The sequence below is a fragment of the Lathyrus oleraceus genome, chromosome 4, assembly GCF_024323335.1.
Source record: "Lathyrus oleraceus cultivar Zhongwan6 chromosome 4, CAAS_Psat_ZW6_1.0, whole genome shotgun sequence".
In the NCBI taxonomy this organism is placed as follows: domain Eukaryota; kingdom Viridiplantae; phylum Streptophyta; class Magnoliopsida; order Fabales; family Fabaceae; genus Lathyrus; species Lathyrus oleraceus.
The window spans coordinates 216,580,800-216,598,002 of record NC_066582.1 but is presented as its reverse complement, the minus strand read 5'-3'; the positions used below and the strand labels follow the sequence as shown (position 1 = coordinate 216,598,002).

Sequence of the window (17,203 nt, the reverse complement as noted above, 5' to 3'; positions counted from 1 at the left end):
GAAGCATACCACATGAAGCATTAGACTACTGACAGTAATATTTATTGGTCTTTTAATGTTTATGTGTCATTTTCATTTTATCTTTGCAACTTTATTACTGATGATTCGTGTGTTCTAACACTTTGTAGGCTTGGATCCTCTTGTACTTCTCGCGCATCTCTGGTTGGGAAGGTGTACCGAATTACACTGAGGATACGCCTTGTGCTTCTACATTTTCCTGGCACAAAGGGAACTAAATGACAAATTCATTCAGAGTGCATCTTGACCATTTGGTTTCCGAGGACATGTACTTCAACAGCTATGTTGATCATCGTGAGAGGTGGCTATTTGATGACATAATGTTATACTCTGGATGGTTGGCTTACATATCATATGTCAATGTTCCTCATCTTCCTGAGTGCATGATGCGGAAGTTCGGCTACACTCAGACCATTCCCATACACCCTATTATCTTTGCTCATCCTTCTTTGACACGTAGGCAAATGAATGTCATGTTTGATGATTATCTTAATCATCTGGTACAGGATGAGGCACGAAGTATAATTGCTAAGAGTGAATAGAGCTACGTCGACGGGTACATTAGGTGATTCTTCAGGGTGTCACAATTTTATATGCTTCTCCAGGAGATCCATTGAGGCTATCTCATCAGGAGATACTATAGGAGGATCATGCACAATTAGATCATGCTCATGATGTGTTTTCTAGATGTCATCGCATAGTGGCGATTGTGCATGCAGGCATTTAAAGAGGTATCTTCCATGATGGGTTTGACGTGAGACAGGTCCTAGATGCTATCATGACAGAGGCATTGATGTATCAGAGACAACATCAGAGGACGGGGGGGGGGGGGGGGGGGGGGGGTATTGAAGGTCGAGGAGCTAGAGGAGATGTAGCCTGACATATGCAGTAGGATTTAGTAGTTGTATTTTGGATTCATTATAGATTGTATTTTATTTTCACTTCATACTACTTTATTGTGTATTTTGAATTTATTTATATATCATTTTTGGATCATCTGGTTTTATATATGTCATTTTTGCATATCAATTGTATGGTTTAAATCTCGTCACATAACGTTTATAAATCTTCATCTGAATAAACATAAACAAAACATAATATGCATCGTTTTGATAGGTTATAGAGATGTATCTCCTTAAAATAAATGGAGATGCATCTTCAGAACAATAAACGTGTAAAATGACTTTCAGAGTGAATGTATGGTCTATGTTTTAAATTATTACGGAGATGCATCTCCGGATCATTTAACATTTTGATTAAAGACAAGGTGAGTCCGGAGATGTATTTTTGGAATCTGATAGAATGGGATAAGAAATTCGCATCGAGAAAACCAAGGGTTTAAGTGGTTTGATTGGTCCAACCGCTTTAACTTACTATAACAACTAGTAACAAACTCATGCCTACGCACGTGGTACGTTTTTTGGTGGGATATGATTTTGGACGCGCATTTGTTTGGAGACTATCATAAAAATAGGAAATTGAAAAAATAATAAACTTAAGAATAATAGTATATTTAAATTGAAATAATAGTACATGTAGAAGATAAAATGTAAACAACAATATTATGAATACAATGATTAAAAATAAAAGTTACTGAAACTTGTATTAGATAAATTAATCGTTTTAGCTTTTTTTTTAAATAAGATAATGATTTAGAGAGAATACAATTTTAAATTATATACTCAATCTTTTTAAAACTCCCTTAATTTTGTCATATATTTGAAAAAAATTGTCGATAAATTTTTATTATTCAATTTTTGAATCACTAGTAAAGTTGTCTTCGTTTATAACAATAATATTTTTTTCATATATAAAAATATTTGAATTAACAATGTATTTTTTCCCGAATATAAATATTAATTTTGTCTTGACATTATTTTATAAAAATATTTAATTAATAATGAAGTTGTTCCCGTATATAAAAATATTCAAATCAACCATGTGTTTTTTCTATGAATATTAATTTTGTTTTAACAATATTTATGAAAAATATTTAAATCAATAGTTAAGTTGTTCTCATATATAAAAATATTTGAATCAACAATGTTTATTTTCTCGTATATAAATATTATTTTTGCTTTTAGAATATTTTTAAAATATTTGAATCAATAGTAAATTTATTCCCATATATAAATTTTTGAATCAATAATGTATTTTTTTTCATATATAAATTTATTTTTATTTTGACAAAATTCATAAAAGTATTTGAATCAATACTATAGTTGTTCACGTATATAAAAATATTTGAATCAGCACCATTTCGACTTGATAAATTGTGTCAACAAATCTGAACCTTAAAACAACAATGTGATTTACATGAGAATGTAATTTACATGAGATATTCTAAACACAAGATGGTTCAGTACAGATTTTGACCATACTTCATCAAGAGCAATTAGGATTTAAATTTGGATGTCACCACATTCAAGGTTTATTGTTATGTCATATCATATCAACTTGTAAGAAGTTTATTATTTTGTAAGATAGAATAAGTTTTTCTCATTCATATTTTTGGGCATGCCTTAAAGAAATATGCAACCGATGCCATGAAAGAGTTTCGTATCACTGTTTTTCTTTCCTCGATAATAAAACCTTGTCCTGTTAATGTTATTATAGATATTATTACTTTGATTGTTTCCTGTCTCACATTTTGCTGTTATTTCTGTTTTATTACGGCTGACTTCATTATAATATAGAAGAATGAATTTTGAAGAGTTTTGTGTTGTTGTTGTGTACTTGTATCACTTCAATGTTACATGTATAGTATGAGTTCAATGATTATTCTAAAATAATCGTGCATATAGTTTTTTTCAACACAAGTTAGGAGGAGAAAAAAAAATAGGCAAAGTTGATTTACATTGGAAGATGGATTATGATTGAGATTTTGCTGCCAAAATTCTTGAAATTAAAAATGGTGAAATAACATCTTCATCAACTCCACCATGAAAAGTTATCTCATGTAACTTTAGTTGGCTGATACAGATTACATGGAGTGTCAAATTGATGGTAGTGTATAAATATATATTTGCACAGAAATTATAATGTTGAAGTTAACTAATGATGTGTATTGGGATTAATTATTATGATTTTGTATTTTGATTAATAATAAATTATGAAACTTACATACATTCACTGCTAAAAAAAAGTGTAATCATGCATGGAATTTCCTTATGATTAGAATCAAACATAATCTCAGTTGTTCCAGCTAGTACATCAGATCATGGACACGACTTACAAATAAAAACTCTAATTTAGCACATGAACAAAATACATTATTATATGAACTGATTAAGTTTGCAAATCCTCATACAGATTAAGGAAATCATATTTCTCCCATGAATATTCTTTCCTCTACCATAATTAAAAGGATATCATCATGGTTAGTATTTTAACATATAAATTCATGTTCAAGCCACTCCGAAAATGTGATGGCCAGAAATTAAATGTACAAATTCTTAACAATACTTCAATCAATCTATTTTTAGCACCACACGCAGAAAACAACCCGGATAAGAAAATTGAGATTGCAGAGCCCTCAAAGTAATCATCAATCCATGAGGAAGTGTCTTACATATTATGGGAGATAATGGTACTTGTCGAACCAACAACTTTAAGTCTCTCAACCAATTGGCTTTCATGATAAATAACGTGTGAAATTGACTCCATTCAGTAGATTTAAAATAGTGGTCCTTAGTTCTGTTATGGCATTCCACTTCTCATCACTGCACAAAATTTCTCATAGTTCATTCTCCCATCATGTTAGTTTAAGAATAATTAGCGACAATATTGTTAATCTGCAACAGAGCTATCCTGATTAAATTAGGACTAACTTAAATTACATGTATCCACCTTATAAATTATATCTTTTATTGTTACTTCATCAGCATCCTGAGAAAGATTGCAAATAAAATTACAAATCATATACAAATCACATTCACAAATCAGAGAAGTGGAAAAAATGATAAATCATAATGACAGATATTTACTTCTTTCTCTCCAAACCATAAAAACACAATATCGCTAAAACACATTCTGATTTTATAGAAAATCACTATTTTCATGCTTCTTTGAAACGCTTATCCAAATACTCGTACATATATCACATTTTTCTTAGTTTATCTAACCTAGCTTGTAGATCATGACATACTCCACCATCATTGTTGGTGGTTGGTTCAGACTGAGAAACCTCCTTGTTCTTTGTTGTTGGTGCAGCGACTGAGGTTGATGTAGGTTTACTCAAAAATGTCATTAAACTGAAAAAGATCAATATGATTAGACTGCAAAACAAATAAAACATTAGAGATAAATAAACCATTAAAGTTGGAAACGATCAACTTGTATAGCCTAATTTGTTGTCCATTTTAATATATACTTATTAAATAACATTACACCCACTAAGATATGAGTTTTTGAATGAATCTAGCTCAATCATCATTTCTTCCTCTAGTCCATAATGAACTAAACTCATTCTCCTCCTCTATGGCATCAATTACGGTATAATCTTCAAGTAAATCCTACTGACAAAAGTTGTCAGCACCAAAGTTAAATCATGCGCTCAAAGACACTACAAAATTAACAAGCAAAAAATAGCATTCAGGTCATAACCAAACAACAAATTTATTTTGGTAGCATGCCTCAATGTGAAGCGAATAGGTAAAACATCAACATAAATCTTACCAAGGTTGATTATAAAATTCATAATGTTGTTCCTTTTTGGAATTACACCCGATATCTCCGGTAACAAGCTTTGGATCCTTGCTCCGAGAAGCAATTATAGTGTTGATCAGGGTCAGCCATGGGCCCGGGCAAGAAGGCCCATAGCCCAGGGCCTCCAAAAAATAGGGGTCTCCATTTTTTTTAATTAGGTAGTTATATAACAGGCCCGGTCAATAGTAGATCCACTAAAGCAAAAATAACTTAACCAAATTGTAAAATAATATGTCCAATTAATAATAGGCCCACCAAAATAAAACCAATAATTATTATTGTTAAATAAAAAATAAAAATTATCTCAATATTAATTTGTATTTACGTTTTCCAATAGCCAACAATAGGGTTTAATCAACATCTCAATAATTTGTCTTTTCATTCACAACCCATATATCAGATTCTCTTATTTAGAATTATCTCACTTTTCCATCAAATACACCGTAAATTTTGTAATTTTTTTCTTAATCTCTATTATTATACATACATGATTTAATTGGTGAAGTTAAATTAACTGTCAACTTAATCGAAATTGTCACTTTGTGCTTGTCTTATGTCAATTAAGAAAACAATATCAAAAATTTGCTATCATAAACTAGTTTACTTTAACCTACCTTTTGCACTTTTATAGTTTTTTTATAAAATAAGAAAACTACTATATCTTTATTTTCTATGTGGTATTTTATTTTCATTGGGTGGTGTTAGATTTAAAATAATCGATTCGGATTAAGAAACAACTTATTCTAAAAAATGTTCATTTGATCTTTCTAAATTTAATTAATTAAATATTACATATTTGTGTAATTTATTAATTTTATTTGTTATGTAAATGTTAATTTTATTTACTAATTATTTCTTAATTTTCTTATTTATCGGTTCAATTTCAATGCTGCGAAATGTATCGGTTCGACTTCAACGTTGCGAGATTGATCAATTTCAATTTCAGGTTCTAAATTTATTTTCATTATTCTTCTATGCCTCCTAAATTGCCTCCTAAGATTAGAAAGTTTGATTCCGAATGTGAGAAGCGTAAGAAAAAGAAAAGACTTGACGAGTTAACTCAATCTCAATTAAGGGCTCTTGATAAATTTATTATAAAAGAAAGGCTTAATGGATTAGCCTTGATAGCAATTGAGAATGATTTGTTGGAGAATATACATTATGAACACTTGATTGAAGAATTTGCTTCAAAAAATGCTAGAAAAGAGACTTTTTTTAAGTAGTTAGATGGTATTTTCATAATATTGAATATAATATATCTTTTTTTATATTAGTTACATGGATAAACGACTACTTTTGATTTTGTTGATTCTATTTACAATTTAAATAGATGTTTTTTTTAATTTGTATTTTTTGTTAGGGGTCCATTTGTATTATTTGCCCCGGATCTCTAAAAAGTCAGGACCGATCCTGGTGTTGATAAACTTTGATTGAGACTGGCTAAAACTAAGAAAGAAAGCACGTCTTCTACATCTCTTTGTGACTATTAATGATGTTACTAACCAAAATACCAAACATTTCTTTCTGCAGTGGTATAGGCACGTCAACCTGTACGTCATAACATACAGTTCCAGCAGGACAAACTCCAAAAATCTTAATGTTATGCTCCAAATATATAGGCTTTGGTTGTGACAAATGGTCTAACAACTTATGAGCAACCATGGGGAATCACATCTTTTCTTTCCCGAAAATTCACAAAGCCTTAAATCAGATAGTGTGTAAAAAATATTAAAATTGCATAAGAAATTCTCAATTAAAATATTAGTAGCATTACCAAATCATTATAGACTGCTTCCTTAAAATATCACCAATTTCATAAAACACTTTATTAACATTGGCTGCAGATTTGGCAGAGGTCTCCATGACAAACAAACCATTTTTCGTTGCATATACATGTACTTCATGTAATACCAATGAATCAAATGGATAAATCAGTAGGTCCATAATATGTGACTATTGATTATAGGATATTGATTCTATAAATCATGAAACTACCAAAAATGTTGCAATGGTCAATAGCACATTATAACATCCATTATAACACAAGGTAAGGCTGTCTACAAAAGATCCAAAATAACTCTAGCATTTCCCTATAGCCCATTATGACAAGAGCTCCATCCATACAAACCAACTAGTTATCAGGCTGCCCTTTCTTTAACAATTTGATCCTTAAATCAATGATTACATTAAACACTGAAGGAATGAATTAATCTCTAAAATGGATTAACTTAGTAGCTATCTTTCAATGACCAATTTGAACATTTGCGTCACATTTCAATCTACTTAAATGGATTAAAGCCTAGCAAATGTTAGTTGTATAATGTAATAGGTGCAAACACAACTTCAATTTAAAAGAATTTAGTGTGACTCCGATAACATCGGGAAAAAACATTTTCAAACATGACATAAATGACCTATAAAAACTTGAAGCAAATTTGAGGTATGCTCTCAAATAGTGGCGTTAGAAACAAAAGTGCACATGTAATTATGATCCCCGAAATTATTCTAGATACTCCAGATTTAGTAGACATCTCATTCGTTTATGAGGCCTTTGATCCTCCATCACCAATCCTGCGCATTGATTCATCTTCTTCGATGAGTAAACACGCATTTTCTACCATGTCAGAAAACCTTGATATAGATAACGTTTATTTTCAAGATGAGACAAACATTTCATAATTAAATTTTAAACAGAAAAATAAATGCACGACTCACTGTGTGTGATGACTTTAAAAAGGTCAATATACTTGTATGCTCCACCTCCAGCCGTCTTTGTCACAAAATGAATGCATTAGTCTAGTATTTCATAGCCATCAAAGCAGAAGACAAGTAGAAAAGGGATAAAAAAAATGTCCAATTTGACCGCTTCCAAAACAGATAATGCTAAAATTACAAATAATACTAACAATAACAACAAATAAAATAAATAGAAAAATCATCAATATTAGTTTGTATACCAGAGGGCAAAGCAAATCAGACATCATTTTGATAGTAACTACTAACACATGTGATAAGCGGCGAAAGGTTGTAGCTTTATATTTGCTATCTCGTATAAATTATAATTGATGATTTGAAGAAAGGGTAATGGTAACTTGTGCCCTAGGGGAACAAGTTAAGAAAACCACTTATAGAAAATTTGTATTGGAAAAAACAATTAAAAAATTAATTTTATATTTTTATTAAAATTAATACACAATTTCCAAGATAACATTTCTTCATTCGGTTCTTAACTTGTGCCCCTAGGGCACAAGTTAGCATTACCATTAAAGAAATGATGTAATCCAAACAGAAAAAGATACTATTAGAGTGGATATTAGCGCATAGCTCCTAGTTAAGCCAAGACAACGAAGACTCGAAGTCACCTTAATTATGGCATTTTCATTAGCTGCGGCATCTGAGTAACGTGATAAAGTTTTCATAAGTTAAGTTGTATTAATGTGCTAACTTTTTTTACCAATGTTGAATTCGGTTAAATGAACACAAAATCAACAAAATAATAGATGATATTTGAATGCTCAATACTATTATACCACCACGGTGAAGCTGTTTTGAATGAATGAAATCTAAGCACGTGTTGATCTTTCTTGTTTCAAACTTCACAAAGTGAAATCCTTCCACCAAGAATACGAAAGTTGCTCCTATTACCATTAAAAAGCCCTAACCGCTCCTTTAAACTTTTCTTCCTTTTATTATCATCTGATTGACCTTCATGTCTTGAAAAGTACACCAACTTTATCAGAGATTATGTCCATATAATGAAACAGGTCAAGTTTCATGCTTAGTTCATAAACTACAAGTTCTTCATTTTTCTAAAATTGAACTAGAATAATCATAGAATAGACGAGTGACAAATCCATGAATATGAATCAAAACTGTGAAAATCTCATAAAGTAAAAAATCAAACTGATATATGCGGTCAAATTGGATAATTTTTTTATCCCATGAATAACCTGCAATCTATAAAAGTTCTATTGTTGCAATCTATATCCGGAAAAAAATCAATTTGTGATAATTACCTCAAGTTTGCAAATTTGATTCAGAACATTCAAAAATCAATGTTCCAGATCCACAAGTCCCTTTTTTTTACCAAGATCCATCACAGATCTACCACAACGATATCGCATATCACTGTAAAATCGTCGGAAACGTCATAGTCGTCGTCATCTTTCCCATTCCAGCAACACCAATAATCTTAGGTCAAAACAAAATAGCATAAACCCTGAAAAACTTTGATTTCTATATATCTGTAAATCGTCCCACAACTCGGTTGTTTTTGTTGAAGAAAAGGAAGAGAAGAAAGAAGAATTGGAAAACAGAGGTAGTGGAAGAGAGAAGATATCATTTTTGGAAAAAAGTAAGACACAAAACACACAGAGAAGCCGGAGAAATACGAGGAAGAAGGAGAAAGAAGACGAAGAAAGAGGATGGAGAAGGAGAGAGTAGAAGGACGGGAAATGTAGTTGTGGAAGAAGGAGAGAGAAGAAGTTGAATGGGAATGTGAAAACACAGAGTTTAAGGAAAGTAGGAAAAGTAGTTTCCAAGATGTGATATGTGAAAAAGGAAACGGGTGACATGACTATAAATTTTGTCACACGTTTTCAATTTCTTTTGGAAGAAAAAAGCAAACAAATGAGTTAAACAAAAGTCAAAACATACTAAAACATGACTAACTTGACAATTAAATTGGTTGTAATGCAAACTTTGTTCAATAAAGTAAATTTTGGAGCACATTTACCCCATTTTGATGACATGGTAGAATTTTAGATTGAGGCAAAGTTGGATTTTCCACAACGTCTTATTTCCTTATATTATAGATGCTATCTTGAAATATTTTTTTAAAAATATACCTTTTTTTATTCTCAAACCATTCTTTTATAGTTATTTCACCATGAAACACTTCAATAAGGTGAGAGCTTTTTGATGTGTTAATAGGAGTAATTATTTTTGTCTCGTTTATTTAGGCATGACAACATAATTCATACTCGCAGGTACCCACCCAAATCCGTCTGAAGTTGACCGAGAAAATTTGCTTTGATTGATTTTGGGTTTTCCTCGATTAGAAAATATGGGGCGGAGCGAGTAATGGGGACATTATTACCCATCCCGGACCCATCCCCGAGCACGAACCCGTCCCGTTTATTTTATCATATACATTATTACTTAGTTTTGATAATTTGGAATATTAAATATGTGGTTAATGTTTTGATATTTTGATTTGTTTAAAATATTTGAAATGTATGTATGGAATTTTTTTAGTTATTTTATTTTATTATTTATAATGTAATTTGATTTTGAAAAAAATAAATATTTTTTATTTAAAAGTTTGATTTTATAAAATGAATAGTGGCGGGACGGGGATGCTCAAATCCTACTCAAATTTATTTGAAACTGATTTGAATTTTAATTCTCCATCCTCATTTAAATTTTGGGTGGGAACGAAAATTATTTGGGAAATCTCCGCCCCGCCCCATTGTCATGTCTACGTCAATTAGTATTGGTTTTAGACCAACAACAAAAACATGTTAAAAAGTAAGATATTGGTTTTTATTGGTTATCGTTTGTTGTATGTAACTCTCGATCTTATATGTCTTTTTAAAGAAAATGTTAAGTTGACACTACTTTTTGACACTATACCGAATTTTATAGAGTGCTTTAGATTTTTTTAATATTTATTAAAACCTTTGCGTGCTTGAACATTATTGTATGTAACTCTCACATAGTGTGATAAGCTGTAAATATTGATGTAAATTTTGGTGTTATTATAGCATTCCTCTTTAAAATAGACATATTTTAAATTATAAACATATTAGTATTGACATTAAAGTATATATGTTATAATTCTATTTATTACGGGTCCATTAATCAAATTGATTTTTAGATGATTAAAGAAGTTCAATATTAATGAGATTAAAAATCTTCTTTATTTTGATAATTTGATTCCAATTGCTAACTAGTTATTATGAAATAGTTAAGGTTAAACTTTAGTTATATATGAATACCAGGTCCTAGATGAAAATTGTCCCCTTATTCATTTTACGTTCTCACAAAAGAAATACTGTTACTAAGTATTCACGTTTAAGATTCAAAGGAAATGAAATACTTCTCCTAAAAATGTTAAAATGACTTGTGGTAGGTAACTTCAGGTGCTATGATACATATGTGAGGAAAGATCTGATAAGAAAAAGGTACAAAAAATTCGTTAATAAAATTAAGTATTCACATTATTGGATCACATAGTGTGTAGCAACCCATCGTTAAAAAGTGATGAGAAAAACTAGAGATTATTCAATGCCATAAATATGAAATCAGAGGAGACTAACACCATAATAAAAAAGAAAGAATAAATCAGCATAAAGTAAAAGGAGAATACTCAGTCATTCTTTCTAGCTAGTTTTAGTAATTTTAGAACATTTTCATAAACAATAAATGTAATTGAAGAAGCAGGAACGTTTTTCAAGAGGTTTGGCGTGATTCCCTTGTAAAAACCTCGGACACTTTCAAATCTGCAAGAACAGAACATAATCAATACCAATACACAAAAGATTGGTTCAATTTGAACTTTTCAAGAGCATATCAATTCATTTGCAGGGTTACGCGAGAGTCAGCCTATTGTGTTGCGAGGTCTAAGAAATGCAATTACCAATAACATTTATCATACTATCATTCTTAACCCACTTCACCTTTGCTTGTTTGTCAGTGAAAAGATGCAAAGTATATCTGAATGGGTTTTAATATGTACCGTGCAGTTTCTTTCACAACATGCCAGCTGTCCTTATATCTTGGTATCCCATCACCACCGGGTCGTTGCTGCAGAGAGAAAGAAATTTCAGTCCAGTTTTGAGAAAGATACACAATTAAAAATAAGCACTATGTATCATCCCTATCCTTGTAACCACACTCTGATACCTGCAAACGGGAGCGGATAACCTGAAAAAAGAGGAGGAAAAAAGACAGTATGTCATATCAGAAAGCTACTTCTTTGAGGATTAATATATTATGTTCAAGAAAACTAGAGTCCAAATCTTTCTCCTTCAAAAGACAAGGGGGCATAGAATTGCACCTGAAATGGATAGGTTAGGAGTATTGCAGCAACTTTTGATGTTGCTCCAAGAACAGCATAATCAACAGAATTCTGGGTAAACAAATAAAATATCAAAAAAACCGCAACTGTAAATCTTGGAAAATATCCTGAATAATTGCCTTTGCACATAACATTCAAATGAAATAATTTATAAGCATCACAGAGCACTATAGCAGGATGCTAAGAGAACAAGACTCAAAATATGCATAAAGCGACATTTCTCTCATTTAAAATGTCCTAGAATTCAAAGTATCCATTTAAACAACTTAATAAAGCCTTATCGTCTGAAAGAATGGTTGGTATAATATTTCAATCATTTAAATATAAACAGTCCAGTACATGGGAGGTATCAGATTTAAATGGACCAAAAGTCCACTAACTTACCAAGAGTTGATCAGGGTTTTGATTTTGTATTTCACTTCCCTTGCTCTTCAAATCAACAATAGTTTTACGCAGCTCTTCATAGGCGGTGAACTGAATAGCACCATGAGAGACCTGCTGAAGCGCACAAATTCAAGCAAACTCTCTATAAACAACAGGAAGACAATAAAATGCGTGATTTTGTAAATACTTAATATAGCCAGCAGCCATCAAGTTTTTCAAAAAAGTTAAAAATCATGTGACCGGGCTCATGACCTCTATCATTATAAACATATTGTTAGGAATGAGATATGGCTAATGATAGAGGTCATGAGCTCGGTGCCTCCGTCACATGATATTTTAATTTTTCTGAAAAACTTGTTACCAAATATATTATTGAGAGATATTTAGAAGAGTGTGTAATCTATTTCTAACATGGAATATGAGTGATTGCTGGAGACAATATGACTTGACCAAGTCATCCAATGACATATGTTGGTGATCACGAGACAATCACATAACAAATAAATTCTTTAACATACAACAGAAATTGAATGAAGTTTCTGATAGTCCATAGATTTAATTGGCATAATCAAGTTCCTGGTGGCTAGTTGCAACTGATGTTATGTTCACTGAAGATTGAAAAAAAAAGACCTTTATCTTTATCTATGCACAATCCCACATATTATATTTATCTTTTATTAAATTTTAAGTGCCAAGATCGACAAAAATAACAAAAGCAAGCAACATACCAGAAAAAGACCAGGAACACTCCCTCTGTAAAGTGCACTAAATCCTTCTTCCCACATAATGGACCTAAATGCATGACTGTTTTAATTTTAAAAGATGAAATTTCGTGAATGATTAGCAAATCATATAATGATGAGTATGTGTATATGATAGAATAAAACAACCAGTTCATCACAATCGACACATTATGCTAACATGTATTAGTGACCATGTGCAATCAGATGATAAACTAATTCTGATTGAAATTTGACAGTAACTAATTGGAAGGATCTATTGTGAGGTTTCTCATGGTTAATGGGTTAAATTGGCAGGTCGGATTGAAGAGTTCGTAGCGGCTAGTTGTAATTGGCTCAGTGTTATTATCCATTGAGCTTTTATCTCTTTCCTTTTAAGACCTTTAATATTTATTTAAGCTCAACTCCACACATTATAATTTTAAGGGCCAAGATTGACAGGAAAGATAACAAGAGGCAGCAACATACCAGAAATAAACCGGGAACAATCCCTCTGTAAAGTGCACTAAATCCTTCTTCCCTCATTATGGTCCTAAGTGCATCTGATATTTGATTTTACAGATAAAAAAATGTTATAAAAAATTGTATGGCTGGTTAGCAATTCGTATAATAGTGAATATAACCACAATATGCAAAATATACAGTGACTATCATGGTTTAGCTTTTAGGTAGCTGAAACTTGAAAGGAATGGGATGAATGAGTATGCTTAATACCAAGTAGAAATTAGTTACTGAATGTAGATAACACATGTAGTACGGATATAAATATAAAACTTCCCACAAGGATAAACGTCCCACCAAATACTGTGATTCCAATGAACCAGTCAGTGAAAATGAGCTATCTTTCAACATATAAATACTAATTTCTAGCTCAGTTTGGCTAAGGTGATTGAGATTAAAAAAGTCTATGCGTAAAAGATACATTTAAGCTATTACTCCTCTCAAAATAAATGTCTTTTTACAATACCAATACAACATTTATTACTTTTTCCCAATACTATACCCTTATTTATTAACTTTCACTCTATTCAACAACTCCTCTGACTATAACTAATAAGGGTATTTTAGTAAATGATACTAATTTTATCATTAATATCAATACATATAATCATTTTCTTAAGAACCGCGCATAGCTCAAACAAGACACTTATTATGAGACGGAGAGAGTAAATTATAGCTAACCTCTAGAGCCAAAGTACAAAAGACATGAACAAAACAACAACAACCAAGTCTTATCCTACAAAAAGACGTGAACATCATGAAAATTAACCCAAATTGAACAGTTCAGAGAATAAAGTTAGTGTAAGATGGAGAGTAGAGAATAAAGTTAGTGTAAGATGGAGAGTAGACCATATAGCCCAGAGTAAGGTCGTGTCTGATGAAGAGGAGTCTGAAGCTGCAATCTTGTCTTCACTAGCCAAACAGGATTTGTGCAGAAGCAAACCTGACATAGGTGAAGGAAATCAAAATGACTGTAGGTTCATGTTTTGACCCCATTTATTAAGAAAGTAGTAAAGTTAAGCATGTTAATTCCATAGCTGCGTACTATTCAAGCAACGGCTATCATTGGGAAATATATCTAATACAGTTTTGCAAAAAGCACTTCATTGTATCATTTCTTGTCACTCTTGAGCCTGACAGAAACAAAATTATAAAATGCAAAAACCAAGGGAGATGCTGAAACTTACTCAAAGCTGCAACAAATAACAACAAAATGCTAGCAGGATTGAACAACATATTCTCTATCCAAATATCTTAATATGAATTATAAGTGTGGATTTCCATTCATAACATTGTATTTTTGAACACTCACCAAAGCTCCTGCTTCCGCAGCTGAGGCAAGATGAAGACCTGGGCTCAACTTCTCCTCTCTGCTCCTAGCATATCTTTGTTTAGCTTTGTCATAGCTACAGTTGCAAAAAAAATAAAAAGATGGAATGATGATTTGGGTCTTCAAGGAAAGCAACCAGAAAATCCTTTGACATAATAAAAAACAAGCAATGTGATTTCCCCTCAAAAAAGCATGGTGAAACTAACAGGTTGTATACAAGCTTCCATCGTACAAACAAACACATTAATGCTGAAAAGAAGGCCTTATCTATTAGTGAATAATGAGTGTCACGCAAGTTTTACACAAAAAAACAGAATATTTATCTTCCATCGTCATGTACTGTAGACTACAACATATTGATTAGGCCCTGATTAATAAAAATAAGATATGGCTGTGAGAGAAAGGAATCTACATGCAAAAACATCAAATGCGAAAATAAAGAGTCTGCCATCCTGAATCCTGATATAATATCATTCTCTCGAAACGAACATAAAAATGAGAGATTAAAACTTCACTCAATACAGTTTATCTTTGATGATTGGAGTTGCTACTTACAAAAAGAAATATAAACCCCAGGATATAGTTGACCCAAGAACCCCAGGAAGAAAGCCTGCATATAGCCCTCTTAATCCCTGCAAGACAAACCACGGAACATTAGTAACACATTCTGGTATGACATGCACAAAATACCTAGAGCAGAAGTCACTTAGCAGTTATTGCACATATAGCAGTTAGTAATAACTAGACAAACAGCCTATAATAAATTAAATAAACAATTGACTAATATTATATAATCTATGCCTTAAGCCTAATTTTATCTATAGGCTTCTGTTTAACATAGGTTTTGAGTCGTGACATGAGGTCCATTACTAACAATCTCCTATTGTAATTCACAAAAGATCAAATTACTAATGCCTAACCTATAAATTGTAAGTGGAAATAAAGGACATCAAAACCTATGATCCTAGCAACAGACGTAACAACTAGTTAGTAGTTACACGAGAGGTTTCTCTCACAAAAGTAAGAACAGGCATAAGGTGAAAAATGAAATCTAAAGGCTTGACTTAACATTCAATAACCAACAAGGACAAATGACCCTCACAAAAAAGGGCACAACTAACAGCCTAGACACCTGTGATTTGTGAAACACACTCACTCCAAAACAGCTGTCATACCAGTGCTGGGCATGTATCATTTTGGATACTTCTAGCCTACATATTTCAATTGTGCGTAAACTCCGGTACCAGTGTAAGTGGGATGCCACAATTATTTGATACCAAAGATAGTATATTTTATAATGACAGATGCTGACTTATGAAACAAGGATGTATTCATTATAGTTTAGAATTTATGTTTTTTCATGTTACATGTCAACGTGGTGTTCATCTTTTCTAGCTTGATACAATCAGTCAAGAAAACTCAGTTTGTATTGATATCACTAGACACCCTGAAGATCATAGTGCCATTTATGAGTGGTTCTGAAAAATAGGCTATACTAGTAGCAAGTGTCAATGGATACAAGTAGGTTTAGCAATCAAACGTATTTCTAGTTCTTCTTTCTAGAAAGTGTAACATGTTATGATAGCTGAAGAGCATGAACCGAAACAAGTGATTCGTTATTGTTGAACTGCAGAAAATTGCATATTTAACTATGACGGTAATTCGCAACGAAAATTGAAAGAGGAAAAAACATGGAAGTAGGTCAGGTTACTAAACACAAACCTCGGAGCGAGTAATGGTGAAAATTGCGTGAGCGGTGTTCTTGTAACCGGGAAGATGTGAGACTCGACCATCGTTAACTGCGCAATCAAATAGTGCATCAGAAAATTGAATACAATGTAGGGAAAAACTGAAAAAAGAAACTGATTTATATGAAGATTAGAAGGAACCTTGAAACCTAGTTCGGACAACGTCTAGGGGATGCATGACGGCGACGGTAGCGAATCCGGCGGCGGCACCGGCGATGGCATTCTCCCATTGCCACTGGTCGCGCTTGGGCGCTTCCGTTGACATATGAGAAGATTTGAAATTCAGAGTAGAATTGGTTTAAGAAGAGATTTAATAGAATCGGTTTTGTTCTTCTCTTTTTTGGGATCAATTTTCTCGACTCTCAAAGTAGTAATTTGTCTTGTCACGTGCAACGTTTGATAAGAGAAACTGGAAATTTGGATACTACTTTAGCAAAAACACATACGCATATTTGCACGGATTAATTAAATTAATACTATATAAAAAATCGATTTTAATTTTATAAAAAAAAATTAAAAGAACTGTCTTTTTAATTTTTTCGTTCACACTTTTTATTTATTGATTTAACGAAAGTTGACGTGAATTTACATATGATAAATATTTTTTAACAAATTGTTAAATATGAGAAGTGTCACGTTGAATATAATTGATAAGATGGCATGAAATCACAATATTTTCAATTTTGTTATTCTG

At 31.9% G+C, this 17,203-nt stretch overlaps 1 protein-coding gene and 1 long non-coding RNA gene across 3 annotated transcripts; both read right to left on the bottom strand.

Moving 5' to 3' along the window:
- Positions 1-6,681: 6,681 nt before the first annotated feature.
- On the bottom strand, positions 6,682-9,306 carry LOC127074628 (uncharacterized). Its single transcript, XR_007786073.1, has 2 exons — positions 8,742-9,306; positions 6,682-8,438 (listed from the first exon to the last, which is right to left on the bottom strand). It is a non-coding gene; the product is annotated as an uncharacterized LOC127074628 (long non-coding RNA).
- A 1,594-nt stretch (positions 9,307-10,900) lies between these two features.
- On the bottom strand, positions 10,901-16,965 carry LOC127074626 (folate transporter 1, chloroplastic). 2 transcript variants are annotated; one of them, XM_051015962.1, is made up of 11 exons: positions 16,651-16,965; positions 16,484-16,560; positions 15,317-15,393; positions 14,744-14,837; positions 14,281-14,374; positions 13,399-13,472; positions 12,191-12,304; positions 11,786-11,857; positions 11,632-11,652; positions 11,465-11,532; positions 10,901-11,228 (listed from the first exon to the last, which is right to left on the bottom strand). In XM_051015962.1, exons 1-11 carry the CDS (start codon positions 16,772-16,774, stop codon positions 11,096-11,098), a joined length of 948 nt encoding a protein of 315 aa, XP_050871919.1. In that variant the 5' UTR covers positions 16,775-16,965; the 3' UTR covers positions 10,901-11,095. The 2 variants fall into 2 exon arrangements, with proteins under 2 accessions (XP_050871919.1, XP_050871920.1); XM_051015963.1 differs by having other exon boundaries at positions 12,191-12,301.
- Positions 16,966-17,203: the final 238 nt, after the last annotated feature.